Genomic DNA, 21,023 nt, shown 5'->3' with positions numbered 1-21,023 from the left:
AGGAATTCCTGGAGGAATTTCCGGAGGAATTCCTGGAGGAATTTCCGGAGGAATTCCTGGAGGAATTTCCGGAGGAATTCCTGGAGTAATTTCCGGAGGAATTCCTGGAGTAATTTCCGGAGGAATTCCTGGAGTAATTTCCGGAGGAATTCCTGGATGAATTTCCGGAGGAATTCCTGGAGGAGTTTCCGGAGGAATTCCTGGAGGAGTTTCCGGAGGAATTCCTGGAGGAATTTCCGGAGGAATTCCTAGAGGAATTCCTGGAGGAATTTCCGGAGGAATTCCTGGAGGAATTTCCGGAGGAATTCCTGGAGGAATTTCCGAAGGAATTCCTGGAGGAATTTCCGGAGGAATTCCTGGAGGAATTTCCGGAGGATTTCGTAGGAATTCCTGGTGTTCATCTTCGAAAAATTGACCCCGGAACCACCGGAACCGGTTCCCGGGAAATCCGAATACCGGTACTAAAATGGTCAACAGTACTTCAGATAACGCTATATTAGCCCAGAATGATGTATTTTGAAAATCACGATGTTCGAGCTGCATGACGGTATTGAACCATTTTCAAAACATGGCCCTGAAACTGGATTCCGGAAAATCTGTATACCGATTCTATCATGGCCAAATGTATCCAAAGTGGCCAATCATTATGATAAAATGCCATAATTTTCAAAATCATGAAGTTTGATATGTCGCATGATGGTGTTTGTTTATTTTCGAAAATTGGACCCGGAACCACCGGAACCGATTCCCGGGAAATCCGAATACCGGTTCCAAAATGGCCAACAGTATTTCGGATAACGCCAAAACAGCACAGAATGATGCATCTTGAAAAACCTCGAATTTTGAGGTGTCGCATGATGGTATAGAATCAAATTCAAATATTGACCCCGGAACCGGTTCCCCGGAACATCCGTAAAACGGGTTCCAAGGCACGTAGTGACCGGGATGGACTTCTAGACATATTTTTCTATCATTCTGGTGCACTTAGGTCTGAAAACTAAACGGTTCGCATATCGAAAATTTACTTTTTCAAAAATAGCCAAATCGAATGACCCATTTTGATTCCGGAATAACTCCGCAACCAGGTGGCCATTGCAACAATCTCTAGCAAATCCTTAAATTAGAAGGATATCCGCTTATTGTGTCAAAATTTGGTCGAAAAATATTGAAAAACAAAAAAGTTATAACGAAACAAGTATTTTTTTGCACTCTCGTTAGGGGGGTTGGTAACGGAAGGGTTAACTTCTTTTCTCGATCAGCCTAGATAGCTGTGTAGTGTCGGTAGCGATTGTCTCAATTGGCTAAGAATAACACTACGGACCACCTGTTCCGGTGGTAAGAATCCACCAACAGGTGACCCCTAATTCATGGTGTGATGCGGCTTTCTGCTTACCGTGCCTAGGAATGAATGGCTAGGGGGGTCTAATAAAAACCTAACCGCTAACGGAGCCTGTGGAGTACCAGGGCGCCCTCCACAGTATGTAGCCCTTACTGCGCTAACCGGAGCAATGGTGCAGTGGACCTTGTGTTTCTCCGAGACAATTAGCTGCCCTTCTTTAGTCTCACTTGAGGCTAAATAAGGGCGGGATTATGAAGATGTTGTTTATTAGTTTAAATTTTCACCTACAGTATCGGGCAATAAAAATGCACCAAAGCCGTTTTCCCGTACAAACTAGTCAACTTTGGGTTGCCATATCTCAGTTATGTTTCAACCGATTGTTTTCATTTTTCTGCGACGAACTACACAACATTTCAATTTTCAAAAACTATTGAAAAAGTTCAATGATAACTATTGATACAAAAGTTACAGATAGGTTGAATTTTGACAATAAAAATGCACTTAGACAAAACATTGTATAGCCTAAAATGCTAAAGTCAGATAGCTATGGTAACATCAGCAAATTTATTGGTCATCACACAAGAAACATATTTGCCGAAGACACCATAGTGATTTGACTTCAGCATTTTTGGCTACATAAATTTTTGTCTTGGTGCATTTTTATTGTCAAAATTCAACCTATCTGTAACTTTTGTATCAATAGTTATCACTGAACTTTTTCAATAGTTTTTGAAAATTGAAATGTTTTGTAGTTCGTCACAGAAAAATTAAAAAAATCGGTTGAGACATAAATGAGATATGGCAATCCAAAGTTGACTAGTTTGTATGGAAAAACGGCTTTGGTGCATTTTTATTGTCCGATACTGTATATGGTTTCGCATTATGCGATTTACACAGTGTATTCTGTGTATCCTCGCCTTTGGCGTTTTCCAATCGATACCGATTTGGTTTAATTGTTGCTGTTCTTTGTTGTGCTGTTGTTGCGAAGAGTTTAATCTTACCTAGTTTGGGTAGTGGCTACGGTTAGGATAGCTCAGATCAATCTTCAGCACAAAAGAACATCAACAATCAATCTTTGCAGACTTATGCAAAATGGTACAGCCCAAGTGGCCTTGGTACAAGAACCTTACTTTCGTAAGGGAAATTTCTATCTAGGAAACCTTGTGGACCCGGTGTTTGCCACTTTCAGTAAACATGAAATGGCAAACTCGCGTGTCATGCCTCGAGCCTGTGTGCTTGTCAACAACGCAATAGTTGCTACACTCATCTCTGAACTAACCACCAGAGATGTATGTGCTATCACAATTGATGTATCTGTTGGAAACTCAACAGGAAATACGTCTATTGTTCTGTGTATTTATCGCATGATGAACCATCCCCTACGGATGCTTTCAAACAAGTCATCGCATACTGCACTTCAAAAGGCCTTCCGCTAATTGTTGGCAGTGATGCTAATGCTCACCATATCATCTGGGGCAGCTCAGACATTAACTTGAGAGGCTCCAGTTTGATGGAGTACTTAAGTAGTACAGATCTTGCATTACTTAACATAGGCAACCGCCCTACCTTCATGGTATCTGCTAGAGAGGAAGTGTTAGATATAACACTTAGCTCTAGCAGAATTAGTCACGGGCTGACCAATTGGCATGTGTCAGATAAAGAATCTTTATCTGACCATCGCTTTATCTTTTTTGAACATTTAAATGTTACTTCTCAAACATTGCGTTTCAGGAATCCTCGGTCAACAAACTGGGATCTTTATACTGATTTGGTTGCAGCCAAATTTCATGGATATTCACCATCCATTGACACTCCAAGTGATTTAGATGATGCCGTTGATACTACAACGATGAAGGAAGCTTTTGAAGAAGCGTGCCCTCTACGGTCTGTGAAGATCACAAGAGGAACCCCTTGGTGGAACTCTGATCTGGCGAAACTCAGGAAACAATGTAGAAAGAGTTGGAACAGACGACGTTCGGCTGGTTCGGAGGCTTTCAGGTCGGCTCGCAAGGCCTACAGGAAAGCTCTCCGGTCTGCTGAACGATCCGGCTGGAAAAACCTTTGTACAAATGTTTCCAGCTTGAGTGAAGTCAGTCGGTTAAACAAAATCCTTGCGAAATCTAAGGATTTCCGGGTGAACGAACTTCGTTTGCCAAATGGCGATCTGACTTCCTCTGATGAGGAAGTTCTGGAATGCTTATTCAGCACACACTTCCCTGGATGTAAGGATATTACATCTTCGGATGAACCTGATGTCTTTTCTTGTAGTTATGATTCTTTAGCTTCGGCTCGGAGTATTGTAACTATAGAATCGATTGAGTGGGCTCTTAATAGCTTTGCTCTTTTCAAATCTCCTGGGGCAGATGGGATTTATCCTATTTTGCTTCAGAAGGGATTTGATTATTTCAAACATGTTTTGAAAAAACTACTTGTGTCCCAAATCCCGGAGGGATATTACTGTAAAGTTTATTCCGAAAGTGGGTCGTGCGTCGTATGAAGAAGCAAAAAGTTTCAGACCTATCAGTTTGATTTCTGTTCTTCTGAAATGCTTAGAACGCATTGTGGATCATCACATCCGTGATGTTCATCTGGCCAACGTGCCTCTTCATGTGAACCAACATGCCTACCAATCTGGTAAGACCACTGTGACTCTTTTACACAAGGTTGTTAACGATATCGAGACAGCATTCGCTCAAAAGCAATCTTGTTTGGGTGTTTTCTTTGATATCGAGGGTGCCTTTGACAACGTGCCTTTCGATGCCATATTGGAAGCCGCACGGAGTCATGGTATATCTCCAATGATTTCCAATTGGATTCACCAAATGCTCAAAAACCGATATCTCTTCTCGACATTGCGTCTAGCAGGGATTAGGAAATTGAGTGTTTGTGGATGTCCCCAAGGGGGAGTCTTATCACCGCTTTTGTGGAATCTCGTAGCAGATACGCTATTGAGGCAACTCAATAATAGCGATTTCCCTACTTATGGTTTTGCCAACGACTACCTAACATTGTTAGTCGGTATGTGCATCAGCACCCTTTTCGACCTGATGCAAAACGCCCTTCAGGTAGTTGAGGGTTGGTGTCGCCAATATGGCCTTTCGGTTAATCCGAGTAAAACATCTATTGTTCTTTTCACGGAAAGGCGAAACCGTAATGGCGTTCGACCTTTGCGTCTCTTTGATTCTGAAATCGATGTGACTGAACAGGTAAAGTACGTTGGAGTCATTCTTGATTCCAAGCTTTCCTGGACACCTCACAATGAGTTCAGAATCAAGAAAGCTTGTATGGCCTTCGGGCAATGCCGGCGTACTTTTGGTACAACTTGGGGTCTAAAACCCAAGTATATCAAATGGATTTACACAACTGTGGTTCGGCTAATATTGACTTATGGATGTCTTGTGTGGTGGCAAAAGGGCGAAGTGAGAACGGTCCAATCAAAATTAGGCCATCTCCAAAGGATGTGTTTAATGGCGATGTCTGGAGCGTTCTCTTCAACTCCCACGGCAGCGCTCGAAGTTCTCTTTGACGTTGCCCCACTACACATTCATCTCAAACAAGAAGCCCTTTCTTGCACTTACCGGTTACGGGTACTCGGTCTACTAGAGGAAACTCCTGTGAACCGCACATCAATACACACCTCGTTGTTTCCACTTTTGGTGAATTGGAACAAAATTTTTCTTGCTCCAAGTGATCTTACAATTGCTTGTAAGACCGTTCGCAATGCTGTTTTATTTTGCATGGCGAGTTTTAAAATTTTTAAAACTCGCCATACAAAATAAAACAGCATTGCGAGCGGCCTAATTTTCCGTATAGGACATTTTCCACGAAATTCCCTTCCCGGGAAGAGTGGACATCTGGATATTTGGAAAGAAGTATTTCAGACGGCATCGTATGTTACACTGATGGTTCCCTTCTTGAAGGTCGAGCAGGTGCTGGTGTTTATTCTTGTGAGCTAAGGCTGTATCAGTCTTACTCACTTGGTAGACACTACACCGTTTTTCAGGCCGAAATCTTTGCTCTTATGTGCGGAGTGCAATCAGCACTTCAGCAGCACGTAATGGGCAAAATAATGTACTTCTGTTCAGATAGCCAGGCTGCTATTAAAGCACTTGCTTCGGCCAACTCCAGGTCGAAGATAGTTATCGCTTGTCGAACTCAAATCGAGGAGCTGAATTCAGCAAACGCTATTCACCTTCTATGGGTACCTGGTCATTCTTCCATCGCTGGAAATGAATTGGCTGATGAGTTAGCTCGCTCTGGAGCATCACATGACTTCATTGGCCCGGAGCCAGCTATTCCGATATCGAAGTGTTGGATTAAGCTTCAGATTCACACCTGGGCTGTAACTCAACACAGACAATATTGGAATAGTTTGGAGTCATGTCGTCAAACCAAATTGTATAGTGCTGAGCCATCTCTACGGGTGGCGAAGTATCTAACTAATCTGTCAAAGCAGAATTGCAGCATGCTGGTCAAAGCATTGACTGGCCACTGCCGACTCAGTTATCACATAGCGAATATTCAGCAAGATGATTCATTTGCTTGTGATAGCTGTGAATCCGATTATGGAACTTCGTATCATTTGATATGTAACTCGAGATGTAACTGTCCAGTTTTCGCGCAACTGCGTTTCCGAGTATTCGGTAAACACTTATTAAGTGAAACTGACTTCAGAAACCTGAATCTTCAGGATATTCTGTTGTTCTTAACCCGCTGTGGTAAAGAGCTATAGGCTCTCTTTCGCTGTATGCGTTATTACATTTCCCGTTATTACATTACCCATTTCCCTACCTGTCCTTTTCCCCATCCAAATCCTTTTTCCTTCCTTTTCCCTCAGGTAGATGATGAAATAGGCTGTTATTTTGGCGATGGCACAAATGTCCCAAATGGAGGATAACGTGCCTCTGGAGCCGGCCTTCTGATACCTGATATCAAATTCACTCGAAATAAATTTACAAATTATTCCTCACATAAACAAGATGCACATTTCCTCGTCCATTCACTTGCTATTTTATGACCTTAGAGTGATTGTGCGAGTCATCTACGATGACAACTTTTGATCGTGTACGATCGGAAAGTGGGACGATAGGTCTATGGCAGTGTCGCCAGAGCCGCGGTTCGTGTCGTTACAATATGAGTGTTATAAAAACCATCACTAGTATTGTTCAAATAAATCCACTAAACTACTACGATAAACTCAAAATATAAAAACTACATGTCATTGCTTTAGAGTTTAGCCAATAGCTTTTTTGTGTAAAAATGTGTTATTTTCGTACATTTTTTGATTAAACAAAATATTAGTGTAACCTAAACTTCAAAATTTTATCAAAATCATGTCTAGTACATTCCATTGGAAATTTAAGGCCAAAAAAACTACATGTTATAACTTTGAATTTTGGTTTATTGACTATTTTGTATGAAAATTATGTTATTTTTGTAGCTTTTTAAGTAAAATAAATTAAGAGTGTCATAAAACGTGACTTTTGTTCATCAAATATGTCCTGAACTCTGTTACGGATAATTTCAAGGCAAAAAACTTCAATGCATTGTAGACCATTTTTATTTGTTAACCACTTTGTGTGAGAAATGTGGGACTTTCGATGGTTTTTGAGTAAACCAAAATTTGAGTGTAATGAAAACATCACTGTTATTCTTCAAATATGTCCCCCAAACTACTAAGTACAATTCAAAGCTAAAAACTACAAGCTATCCTTTAATTTTAGTTTTGTTGATTACTTTGTGTAAAAAATATGGAATTTTCGTAGTTCTTCGGGTAATTCAAAATAAGAGTGTAATGAGAACATTTTTATTGTTCGTCAAAAACGTCCAGTACAATCCTACGAACAATTTAAGAAAAAAAAACTATATGTCATCGCTTTGAATTTAAATTAATTTCTTATTTTATGTGAAAAATAGGGTATTTTAGCAGTTTTTTCAGTAAATTAAAATATCAGTGTACTGAAAAATCACTTATTTTGCATAAACATGTTCACCCCGGCTGTATGCATGATTTGGGGTCGAAAAAACTATATGTCATCACTTTAAATTTTATTTTATTGATCAAAGTGGGCAAAAAATGCGCTTTCAAAAAAACTAGGAAGTGTCTTTTGCTTAACTTTGGGTAGGCGTATCTATAAAAAATCTTTAAAATGGACGCTGTTCTTGAAACCTGTCCGGTTCCATCGCAAAAAAAGTTTTTAAATCGGTTGAAAAACGGCCGAGAAATGCCTTGTCGAAGTTGGACTTCCGACTTTTTTTGGAGCCTTGGTAGTTTAAGTGTTAATACTCACCCATTTGAAAATCAGCATATATGGATCACACATATGTGACATAACTCCAAGGCAAATTGATATCAATCCTGAGGCCATCAAGAAAAAATTAGCTGTAGAAGAAACAAAAAAAAAAAAACAGTGAGGAATAGTAAAAAAGAAGAGAAAAAAGAGAAACATATTATCCTAACACTTAGAATGCCGCGATAGGAAAAAAGTGGGAACCAAAAGCTGCTCGTTCTCAGCCGCCTGTGAACCGATTTTTCTTTCTCTTTTAGGGATCTTTTACCCTACTGTTCTTTTTTTTTATCATGTTTTACACTCAGCGAAAAAATCTAGCGAAATTCATCAAAATACCTTATGAAAATTTGCTATAACTAATTCTTATGGATGGCATAAGAATACCTTGTGAAAAATGATCGTGCTTGCTATGACAAATTTCATAAGATAGACTTATGAAAATAACAAAAAAATCTCAAAATGATGCAGACTGGATTCAATCCATGAACGTCGGGATCACCGAGCCCGTGTGTTATCCACAAGGCTTCCGACGCTTGAGAATACCATGTTGCTAAACATGAATAAAAGCCAAGCTGTGAGACGATTTTACGTCATAGAGTGACCTTATGAAATTCATCCGAATCATTATGAATTGTTCAAAGGCCGTTTCATAAGTTGGGCCTTATAGAAATCTTAAGGTTATTTGGCTGAGTGTAGGGATGCTCTGAATAGATGCGCGGGTGTTTAGTGTGTTGGATTGTAGGTACATTCTTGGAGATGCATCACACAGCTCAGTCAAGAGCTAGGTATCAACTGGTAGGTAAAAGGAAATAAATTGTAAATATGTTATACCTTGATTGAATGAAGGAGAGGCACTGAGCTGGTAGCGATATCAGTCAGTGCCTGGGTTTGGAGAACAAAGCCTCTTTTTATTTCCAATAGGTTATGGGCCCAGAGACGCCCTGGGTGTGGTTCGGGAAGCGAGGAGACCGAGATGCGGTATCCAAGATACGATGAGGAGGCCAATACCCGATGAGGTGTCAAGATGCGATGATGCCAATATTCGTTGAGACACCAAGATGCGTTGAGGGGACCAACACTCGATGAGGATTGATAGCCGTGTGGGACCTGCGCTGGAACCAAGAGGCAGAGGGTGCTGGCTGATCGGGACGCTGGAGCAGGATGGCGGAAGGTACTCGGTGTCGGATGAAACTAGAAGCCAGGAGGAGCTTGACAGCAAAGGTAGCTCGGTAGTTAGAGCAAAGGTGCTAGTCGGAGCTCGGCGGGCTTTGCATCCAGGAGGAGTACGGTGACCAGGTATGCTTGGGACGCGTCGGATCTGAGTGTGTGATGAGGAGGAGTGTTGGATTGTAGGTACATTCTTGGAGGTGCATCACACAGCTCAGTGAAGAGCTCCTATAAGGGGTGAGTATGGTAGCATAATCGATTGCGTTTGCTATTGTTTCGCGTGGAAATCAAAACAATAGATGTGCGGGTGTTTAGTGTTCAGTATTGTGTTGTTATTTGCTGTCACGCATCGCTCCTGTAAGGGGTGAGGATGGTAGCATAATCGATTGCGTTCGCTATTGTTTCGCGTGAAAATCAAAACAATAGATGTGCGGGTGTTTAGTGTTCAGTATTGTGTTGTTCTTTGCTGTGCATGCATCGCTCCTGCAAGGGGTGAGTATGGTAGCATAATCGATTGCGTTCGCTATTGTTTCGCGTGAAAATCAAAACAATACATGTGCGGGTGTTTAGTGTTCAGTATTGTGTTGTTCTTTGCTCTGCATGCATCGCTCCTGTAAGGAATGAGTTCGGCAGCATAATCAATTGCGTTCGCTATTGTCTCGCGTGAAAATCAAAACAATATATGCGCGGGTGTTTAGTTTTCTGTATTGTGTTGTTCTTTGCTGTGCATGCATTGCTCATGTAAGCGGTGAGTATGGCAGCATAACCAACCGCGATCGCTATCTTCTCACGTGAAAATCAAAACAATAGATGCGCGGGTGTTTAGTGTTCAGTATTGTGCTGTTCTTTGCTGTGCATGCATTGCTCCTATAAGGGGTGAGTATGGCAGCATAATCGAATGCGTTCACTATTGTTTCGCGTGAAAATCAATACAATAGATGCGCGGGTGTTTAGTGTTCAGTAGAGTAAAGTGGGGCAAAAGTTCGAGTGGGGCAAGAGTTTCTTTTGAAGTTTTTGAGCGCAATTCAAATTATTTCGTTCGGGTGTCAAGGTTGTTCGAAATATTTTTAATAAAAGAGTCTTTCACACCAAAAACTATGAAAATTGATCAATGTTTCGAAAAGTTGTGACAAAATGTTGATTTTTGATCAAAAAATGTAATTTGCGATGGTCCTTCCAACGCATGGATTGGAATTGTAATGAAATCGAACTCGGTCTTTTATTTTGGGGCGTAACTAGGTATATTTTGAAGATGCTTCAGCATGTATAACTTTTTGCAAAAAAGATTTGGAAATCATGTCTACACATATTGGGGTAAAGTTTCGAATTGTGGGGCAAAAGTTCGAGTCATGTGGTAAAAATCTGAAATTGTGTAAAATGTACATACTATCTCTAAAAATGATGGAATTAGTGAGAAAATGCGATCAAAGTTAAAAAAAATGTTGTTATATGTGAATCGGGCGGAAAACAACTAATTTTTGGTGTAGTAAATTGTACACTGATTTGGGTAAAATCCAGATCGAACTTTAAAGTGTATTCCAGTTACAACATCAAATATTAATTGGTTTCAATTATTTCTATTACCAAAGTGTCAAAATAGTGTGCTACGGTTAGCGAAATCCCACAAACACTAGATTCGAACTTTTGCCCCAGTAGTGGGGCAAGAATTCGAATAAGACGCAGACATACAAAAGGTGTTGTAACTCAAAATCAAAAAGACATTTGGCGTGACTTAGTTCAGCAAAATTTAAGCTCATGGATGGTAGAATCACCACACGGTATTCATTTATTTTTATTTGCTTAGATTTTTTCAAAAAAATAGAATTTTCAACTAGGGTCGAACTTTTGCCCCACCTTACTCTATTGTGTTGTTCTTTGCTGTGCATGCATCGCTCCTGTAAGGGGTGAGTATGGCAGCATAATCGTTTGCGTTCTTTACTGTCTCGCGTGAAAATCAAAACAATAGATGCGCGGCTGTTTCCCGAGCAAAAGCGAATAACAAAATGATAACCAGTTCTGTTACCTGGTTATTATTCGTTTGATTATTGAGTTTGTTATCATTTAGGTTGAATTAAGAGCCAACATAACAAAAATGATAACTCAAATTAACTTCTCAAATACCAACATGATAAGAAGTTAAAATATCATTGAGTTCAAATTGATAACTAATTTTGTTATACAATATTTTGTTCTACATTGCATTTAGTTATGAATAAGAAAAATACAGCTCATTGATAACTAGTTTTGTTATCAATTAGTTATCATTTAACCCTCTAATACCCAACCCCGCCTTTAGACGGGGTATAGTTTGACCATTTTTGTAATTTTTGTTTCGTGGAAAATCAAAATTTTTATATTTTTGTCTGATATTTAGGAATGTTTTGTATATCTTGAAATGGTTTTTGGTGTATTTAAAAGTGTTTTTTACATTTTTTTAAAATCATTGAAAAATTGATGTTTTAGTTACCTTTTAGAAGTCATTGTTTATTTTGTATAGAATCGCTACAATAAACATATTTTAAATTTTTCCCAAATCATTCTACCCTAGTTTAATAGTTTAAGGGAATCGAATACACTCTAAAATTATTTTCCTTAAAATTGCACGGAAAATAAATTTTTATACGCTATTGTTTCGCGTGAAAATCAAAACAATACATGTGCGGGTGTTTAGTGTTCAGTATTGTGTTGTTCTTTGCTCTGCATGCATCGCTCCTGTAAGGAATGAGTACGGCAGCATAATCAATCGCGTTCGCTATTGTCTCGCGTGAAAATCAAAACAAAATATGCGCGGGTGTTTAGTTTTCTGTATTGTGTTGTTCTTTGCTGTGCATGCATTGCTCATGTAAGCGGTGAGTATGGCAGCATAACCAACCGCGATCGCTATCGTCTCACGTGAAAATCAAAACAATAGATGCGCGGGTGTTTAGTGTTCAGTATTGTGCTGTTCTTTGCTGTGCATGCATTGCTCCTATAAGGGGTGAGTATGGCAGCATAATCGATTGCGTTCACTATTGTTTCGCGTGAAAATCAATACAATAGATGCGCGGGTGTTTAGTGTTCAGTAGAGTAAAGTGGGGCAAAAGTTCGAGTGGGGCAAGAGTTTCTTTTGAAGTTTTTGAGCGCAATTCAAATTATTTCGTTCGGGTGTCAAGGTTGTTCGAAATATTTTTAATAAAAGAGTCTTTCACACCAAAAACTATGAAAATTGATCAATGTTTCGAAAAGTTGTGACAAAATGTTGATTTTTGATCAAAAAATGTAATTTGCGATGGTCCTTCCAACGCATGGATTGGAATTGTAATGAAATCGAACTCGGTCTTTTATTTTGGGGCGTAACTAGGTATATTTTGAAGATGCTTCAGCATGTATAACTTTTTGCAAAAAAGATTTGGAAATCATGTCTACACATATTGGGGTAAAGTTTCGAATTGTGGGGCAAAAGTTCGAGTCATGTGGTAAAAATCTGAAATTGTGTAAAATGTACATACTATCTCTAAAAATGATGGAATTAGTGAGAAAATGCGATCAAAGTTAAAAAAAATGTTGTTATATGTGAATCGGGCGGAAAACAACTAATTTTTGGTGTAGTAAATTGTACACTGATTTGGGTAAAATCCAGATCGAACTTTAAAGTGTATTCCAGTTACAACATCAAATATTAATTGGTTTCAATTATTTCTATTACCAAAGTGTCAAAATAGTGTGCTACGGTTAGCGAAATCCCACAAACACTAGATTCGAACTTTTGCCCCAGTAGTGGGGCAAGAATTCGAATAAGACGCAGACATACAAAAGGTGTTGTAACTCAAAATCAAAAAGACATTTGGCGTGACTTAGTTCAGCAAAATTTAAGCTCATGGATGGTAGAATCACCACACGGTATTCATTTATTTTTATTTGCTTAGATTTTTTCAAAAAAATAGAATTTTCAACTAGGGTCGAACTTTTGCCCCACCTTACTCTATTGTGTTGTTCTTTGCTGTGCATGCATCGCTCCTGTAAGGGGTGAGTATGGCAGCATAATCGTTTGCGTTCTTTACTGTCTCGCGTGAAAATCAAAACAATAGATGCGCGGCTGTTTCCCGAGCAAAAGCGAATAACAAAATGATAACCAGTTCTGTTACCTGGTTATTATTCGTTTGATTATTGAGTTTGTTATCATTTAGGTTGAATTAAGAGCCAACATAACAAAAATGATAACTCAAATTAACTTCTCAAATACCAACATGATAAGAAGTTAAAATATCATTGAGTTCAAATTGATAACTAATTTTGTTATACAATATTTTGTTCTACATTGCATTTAGTTATGAATAAGAAAAATACAGCTCATTGATAACTAGTTTTGTTATCAATTAGTTATCATTTAACCCTCTAATACCCAACCCCGCCTTTAGACGGGGTATAGTTTGACCATTTTTGTAATTTTTGTTTCGTGGAAAATCAAAATTTTTATATTTTTGTCTGATATTTAGGAATGTTTTGTATATCTTGAAATGGTTTTTGGTGTATTTAAAAGTGTATTTACATTTTTTTAAAATCATTGAAAAATTGATGTTTTAGTTACCTTTTAGAAGTCATTGTTTATTTTGTATAGAATCGCTACAATAAACATATTTTAAATTTTTCCCAAATCATTCTACCCTAGTTTAATAGTTTAAGGGAATCGAATACACTCTAAAATTATTTTCCTTAAAATTGCACGGAAAATAAATTTTTATACGAAAAAAAATAAAAATAAAAATATTTCAACAATAATCATAAAATCTCAAAATGTTTTCATCTCAATAAATCCGTAACCCAAATAGACTTCCAGGAAAAATATAAAAGTTTGGGGATGTTCAAAATTAAAAATTAGAAAAATCAAAAACTGAAATTCACGAAATCGAGAATTAAAAAGAATCATCTTCCAAAACATGTTTAAATCGATTTTAGATGACGAAAAATGATATTTAGGTCAAAATCAAAAATTTGGGTATTAGAGGGTTAAAGCTATTTTATCGACGAAAATAGCAAAAAATCTACTTTACCGACATCGTCAGCAATTGAAAAAAGTTTCTTATAATTCACAATCCATGTTTTCAACTATTGCGCCCAGCGGGTCTCGAACCCTGATCGAGTGATTGCCGGTCGCAGCCTATAGCCCCTACACCAACGGGACTCAGTGAGAGTGAGATTAATTAAAAGCTACGCTTTCGTACTACAGTCGCATGGAAGGTGGAAAGCGGAATCTATTTTTAGATTCGAGGTTCATCAGACTCTCAGTTTTGGGAAAGTTTTGAAATATGCGTATGAAAACTGTTAACATACAGGGGATGGCCAAAATGTTTGGGATAGGCAACTTTTTTTCTCCCACAAAAAAATTCAACAAGCTGTAACTTTTCATAGAGTGCATCAAAAAATCTGAAATTTTGACTGTTTATCAACCTGTTATATGTGCATCATTGGTACAAATTTGGGCCCGATTGAATCATTTTTCGTGAAGTTAGAACCGTTCGGGTAAAACACTAATTTTTGAACAACTCATTTTTGAGCTGTCATATCTCGGAAATCAGTGAACCGAATTGAATGAATTTTTTAACGCTTATCAACATTATATTGATACTTAATACAGCGATATAAAATGTAATATTTTCTCACGGCGAATTAAATTATACCGGGTTGAAATTTTTACCCATATAGAGGAAAATAAGTCAAATTTACAATACCACACAAAAATTACTAAATGTGTTCTTCCTTTAATCTAAAAAGGCTCCAATATATCTGATTAAAGGTAACTTGAGAACAGAAGTGGAAAATCTTTGGACATCAACACTAAAATTTATTGACATTGATTTAAAAAAATTACATTTTTTCGAGCAAAATCCCAAAAGTGTCAATCCATGATAACTTTTTTCAACGAAAAAAAAAATATCCATGTTTTTATAGTTTGTGAAGCATTTGTATATTGTTGGTGTACGTTCAAAATTTTATATAATTCGGTTCACTGGTTTCCGAGATATGACAGCTCAAAAATGTGTTGTCTAAAAAATAGTGTTTTACCCGAACCGTTCTAACTTTGCGAAAGATTAATCAATCGAGCCCAAATTTGTACCAATGATGCACATATAGTGGGTTGACAAACAGTCAAAATTGGAGTTTTTTTGATCCACTCTATGAAAAGTTATAGCATGTTGAACTTTTTGTGAGAGAAGAAAAAGTTGCCTATCCCAAACATTTTGGCCATCCCCTGTATTTTGTTATCATTTAGTATTTTTATGTTATCGCGATAGATCAAAATTATTGATAACTTGATTTGTTATCATCTGGTTTTCAACAATTGGAACGGATGATAACAAAAATAACAAAATGATAATACCGATAACACAGGTTTTTATCAAAGTGATATCACTTTGTTATCCGCCTTTGCTCGGGTAGTGTACAGTATTGTGTTGTTCTTTGCGAGTGTCGAAAAATAGTATCGTTTTAGCGATAGATCGACGGCTGCTCGAGTGAATGATTGATGATCGGTGAGCTTGCTCCTTGTTTTTCTTTGAGAGAACGCAGCAAATGTTTTCTTGTTTACTCAACAAGAACTGAAAAGCTCGTCACTTCAAGTGTCTCAAATTTTTTTTTGTTTAAAATAAATTCTCCTGTATTTCTGTACAGTCCGCCACCTTCCTTCGCTGGCCACACTGATTTGATCCGTAATTTTGCATTAGTATTTTGCCTAAGTTTGTGCAGTCCGTCACTGTTAGTGTCAGCACAAAGTTTTGTTTCAATATATATTCGATATATCGATTTCATTACTAGTAGCATTTGTAGCCGGCACTGGCCGATCCGGGAATAATCTATGCGGCTTAAGCGCCACTCCGTTAGGAGACCGTACGACAAGTTTAATTTGCCCGGTTGAGACTCGTTCAGGGCGAGTCCATTCGAAATCTTCAAAGAAGGTACAGATCGAGCCAGTTCGTCTACTAACTACACCAAAACTGGGGAAACTACCCTATACAACCAAAGTATGCTTCCAGATTAACAAACTGTTCCTCCAAAGAGCGGTGAGAGATCACCCATACCTGAGAGCGTCACAACATTCAAGTGTTGCACGCTATATTATCATCATCGGCAGCTTCAATCTTTTTCCGCCAGAGGCGTAACCGCAATAGAAGAGACAAAATTCAAACGGTCAAATTCCGCCGCTCGGAAGACATTCAACGAATGGGATACGCTACGCGATAACATGGAAATCGTTTCTTCCTCCAATAATACTTCTACGGGTCGCTTTTGGAACTTAACTACGAATAATCATTTATTGAAACGCATAACATTTACCAGAAGAAAAAAACAAAATACTTTAATTCAGAACAGTTTACATGCATGTATTTATGTGTTCATCTTCCCTTCGGCTACCTAGGTGTGTTCCTAATCCTACTGTGTGCGTTTTCAATCTACCTATCTCATCTCTTGCTGTTCTGTGCTCCCGTTTAGCGTGCGATCTCATTCATGATCATGATCAGGTTTCCCACGACGAGGCAAGCGGTGGTGTGAAAGGCTTTGCACCCGGGTGGCTAATAGAAAAGAGGGCTGGGTGGATCATCCACAAACTACGTGCGCACGTTTTATTCGGTCACGCACCCAACCTCCTAGATTCACGGACGCATCCAAAGACGGGATGGGCGGTCCAGATCAAAACCACTCGACCATCGGCCGGCAAAAAAACCCTCCGCGGCGCCCTCAACGGACGCCGCCCTTCGCAAATAAAAGAACGGACTCACCGATAGTTTCTGGTGTGCAGCTGGAACGGTGGTTGTCGGCGATCGTTCACTGCTGTTCGGTGGTCTGCGCTCTTGGTCCTAGCGCGTTGAACCACGGTGGTAGATCGCGAATTTGGAACGTGGGATCGCGGATCCACGTGGTGGGTGGTCTGCAGTGGCGTTGGAGATGACTCTGGTCTTCTAGAGACGGCACTTGGAAACCGTGTTGAGCCTGAAGCGATGTGGTGACGAATCGCTTCCTTCCGACTAGGTGACGTGGGTAGGGAGTTTCGTCACGATGGTGGAGTTCAGAGTGTCGCTGCCGTAGTCCACGAGGTCGTTCACTGTTTCAACAGTTAATTAGCACATTTAACAAAATTATGAGACGAGACGGGACACACTGAGCACATTCCTGTATTCCTGGTGAGAAAACGCACAAACTCACTACGCACAGCCTACGACTTTATCTCCTAACTAGGAACTAGAACAATAAAATTAAAGATAAGAAACGATCACCACGTTTTTCACAATCTATCTTTCTTACAAGGTCAAGGACACGACACACGCACAATCGCGACACTTCTACTCTGGTTGACGGTTCGGACGAAATTGAATTGAAGCCGTGACCCTCAGATCAGGGAAAGTGACCTCGGCCGAGTCCAGCGGATACTCGAATTGTCCCGCGATCTTTTTCGAAACAGTTCGGTAATCTAAAAGAATACCCTGGCCGATCGCTTAGGTTTCGCGTTCGATCGCAACCATTTCTCTCTCTACTTTCTCCGAAGATTCCGAATGAAACTTGACCTTCGGAGATAGTTTTCAAGGCCGATTGAGTTAATGAATAACGCTTGAATCCGACAATGTCGGCAAATTATGTGTTTAAGTCGGTCTACTTTAAGGCGTGTTTTTGATTAGATCAGTTTGGATGGTAATCTTTTGATTGAATCGATTTTCGTTTCATGTTTAACATGGAGCAAAGGCTACATAACACCGGGCTTGTTTTACGAAAATTTGGTTGTAGGACTACAACCAAATTTTCGTAAGGGCAAAACCTACGATGTAACATTTTATATTTTATTTACAAAAAAAAAAAAATAAACAATACTTGTATTTAACTAAATATTTTCAAATAATTCGAAATTACTTACTAATAAACTTCAACAAGTTAACCTACTATTTACAAAATCTACAAAAAAAATCTTTGATTCATATCGGAAAGTACGGAAGGAAAATACAACGTTCTCGTTTTCTCGGTGGTGGCTCAACATAAACATAAATACTCAATCACAACAAATCCCCAAAAGCGGCATTTAAACTCAAATAATCATATTTTAGTTAAAGCCAATTCCCAAACTTCACAACACAACATAACTCCAAATAACAGGTGAGGACAGTTTCAGGACTACTCCATACAAATGTTGGAAATGTATCCCTATCCTGCCCAAACCGCAACTATTTTGTCTTTCAAGTGTGTTGCCAAGGCTTTCCCTCAGCTTACACAACACTCTAATTGACAGAACGTAGACCTAACACAAATGAAAAAAAAAAAATCAATTGCTTATTCTATACCGAAATTTCATCGGCATTCAGAACATATACAACTGACAACAAAAATATTGTTCCGTACGGAACGAGCCAAGCGACAACAACAACAACCACGAATAGCACGTGCATCGGCTCCCTGCGTAGCACAACCCAACAGCAGCAATAACACCAACCAGCAGCATCATACCCCACACTCACAATAAACAACCCGCAACGCGACCCATCCTGACGATGTCACTGCGAGAACGAGATCCACCAGCAAGCGTGAGAGTCTGTGGTGAGTGCCGTGAGAAGCTCCCGCCGCCGTCGTTGTCATCGTGTGGTAACCAGTGTTGGTAAAAACTCAAATTCTCAAATCTCATGGTTGAGTTGTTTCACGCGCGATTCTTGACTCGCCAAACTCACCACACCACCGAAAAAATCAAGCATGAGTTGACTCGCGATTTCACTCATTGCTTCATTTCTTGGTGTTTTTATTATTTACATCAAAGTTTTAAGGATTATATGATAGAACAAAAGCAAATCTAGCGTACAATAACCTTGAATGCCGTTCAAATTGATTTGGGTTCGTTTTACAAGCGAACGAGATTTCGTCGCTTGACTCGTGAGAGCGAGATTTTGCATGAAAATCTCGCGCGTGAGAAAATGATTCAGAATCGCGCGCGAGTTTGCTCACGCAGGAGCGGTTCATGAGTCTGCTTTGAGTGTGATTTTACCAACACTGGTGGTAACTCACACGAACTCACCACAGCAGCCGCACCGACCGCGCCGACCGACGACGAGATTGAGTGCCACCAGCGTGTTCCACGCTGTTCTGGAACAGGTGTCGCGCGCTTACTCGAAGTTTCTAGAATTCCAATCGTCAAATATAAATAGCGGATAGGAACTTCGAGTGAGTCAGTATTGTTTTACACACAATACGCGACGCGACACAAGACAACACTTATCGTTCTTACAATCGTCAAGAAAAGATTTAAAAAATTACCTTTTGTCGACCGGTTTCGGGCGAGATCTAGCCCATCTTCAGGACAATGTCCGACTGACTGCGGTGTGTTCGTACGTTGTTCGTATATGTCCAAAAGAAGAGAAATTTACTCTATCGTCAAGTCTGCTAGGTCGAAAAGACACGATGCGATGGGAGGGTCATCCTCATTCATCCGCAGTCAGTCGGACATTGTCCTGAAGATGGGCTAGATCTCGCCCGAAACCGGTCGACAAAAGGTAATTTTTTAAATCTTTTCTTGACGATTGTAAGAACGATAAGTGTTGTCTTGTGTCGCGTCGCGTATTGTGTGTGTCGTGAAGTTCTTACGTTAGTGCAACTGTAAAGTAAATTGTGAGTATTGTTTTAACCGTCGCGTGTGAAGTAAAAGTGAATTCCCAGTAGACTAAAAGTATTGTTACAGTGTAAAGTGCAGAGTAATAAAAGTAGTTAGTTTAAAGTAGTGATTAAAAGTGGTGTTAGTACCTTCATTTCCGAAATTTCCCGAGTGATACAGTCCACCCGACCCGACCGGAGTTGGTCCCGGATACGCGCCAACATAGTGGTCCTAACGAACCGGATTCAGTGCCGCACCGCCACCGTTGGAAAGGATACGACACCGCCGCCCGACACGTTTGCGTGGCACCCTTGCCAGAACGTGCACCGACCAAGGGGAGAATCGCTACTATCGCCGCCGCTTGTGAGTTGTTCCGAACTTGTCGTCAATCGCCCGAGGAGTACTCTGCACCGCCGCCCCGACCTGACACGCACTTGCACCGTCGTTAGCTGCGTGTTCCGCCCGAAGGATTTTCATCAAGTCGCAGAGTCATACGCCGAAGACCAGAGCAGCTAAGGCCGCTACAGCTGCAAAGCTGAAGCAGCAGCTGGACGCTGATGTGGAAAATTACTCGACCAACTGGGAAATCACCGCCGATGCTGAGACACTGAAGGAGTTGTCGTCGTTGTCCCGCCAGCGTGATCAAGTAAGTATGAAGCTGACGCGGATGCAAAGGGCACTTGTCACTGCCAAACACGTGATCAGCCCTTCGCAGTTGAGGACGTATTTGAAAAACATCGACGACGCCTACAACGAATTCAGTGCCGTGCATAGCAAACTCATCGCCGCAATTCCGGATGAAGCCTTCCGCCAACAAGAGGAGATCTACGTTGCATTCGAAGAGCGATACAACCACGTCCGCACCGTCATCGACGAATTGATGGTTTCCAGAGAGACTGATGCCACCAGATCTCCACTCCCGCAACCACAGGTAATCGTGCAGCAGCAATCATTGAAGGTCCCGATCCCCATCTGCGATGGATCGTACGCCAACTGGCCGAAGTTCAAGGCCATATTCCAGGACCTGATGGCCAACTCTGGCGATTCCGACGCCATCAAGCTGTACCATCTAGACAAGGCGCTTGTTGGTGAGGCAGCTGGAGTTCTGGATGCCGAGGTCATCAGCGAGGGAAACTATCAACAAGCATGGGCCATCCTCACCGACCGCTTCGAGAAAAAGAGGATTATCGTCGAGACACACATCCGTGGCCTATTCAATATCCCGAAAATGGCTTCGGGAACCTGCAAGGAGCTTCGACGACTCCACGACGAGTGTACCCGCCATGTCGAGAGTTTGAAGTATCTGGAGCACAAGTTCCTGGGTGTATCCGACCTCTTCCTGGTCCACATATTGTCGTCGTCAATGGATCAAGCAACGAGGATGGCATGGGAGGCCACGCAAAAGAAAGGTGAGTTGCCAACGTATGCGCAGACCATTTCGTTTCTTCAGACAAGGCGCCAGATGCTGGAGAATTGTGAAATGGCATTCCAAAACCCCACCTCCCAGCCACTGCCGAAACCGAGTTCAAAAAGCCAAGCACCATCGAAATCAGCTGGCGTGAAGGTTCATGCCGCTGCGACTGAATCGCAGAAGAAGGACAAGTGTGATTTCTGCCAGGGTCCACATCGT

At 40.3% G+C, this 21,023-nt stretch overlaps 1 protein-coding gene across 10 annotated transcripts in view; it reads right to left on the bottom strand.

Moving 5' to 3' along the window:
* LOC134288082 (scavenger receptor class B member 1) overlaps positions 1-21,023 on the bottom strand; it is a 682,758-nt gene that overhangs the window by 570,113 nt on the left and 91,622 nt on the right. For 9 of the 10 annotated variants that reach the window (XM_062851798.1, XM_062851801.1, XM_062851795.1 and 6 more), the window contains exon 2: positions 7,630-7,721. The exons of the other annotated variant lie outside the window; for it this stretch is intronic. In XM_062851798.1, coding sequence (XP_062707782.1) covers positions 7,630-7,721 — 92 coding nt within the window. The remainder of the gene's footprint in view (positions 1-7,629; positions 7,722-21,023) is intronic. 10 annotated transcript variants of the gene reach the window in all.

This window comes from Aedes albopictus, chromosome 2, assembly GCF_035046485.1.
Source record: "Aedes albopictus strain Foshan chromosome 2, AalbF5, whole genome shotgun sequence".
NCBI lineage: Eukaryota > Metazoa > Arthropoda > Insecta > Diptera > Culicidae > Aedes > Aedes albopictus.
Note: the sequence above shows the minus strand (reverse complement) of the source record. Positions and strands in the feature narration are given on the sequence as shown.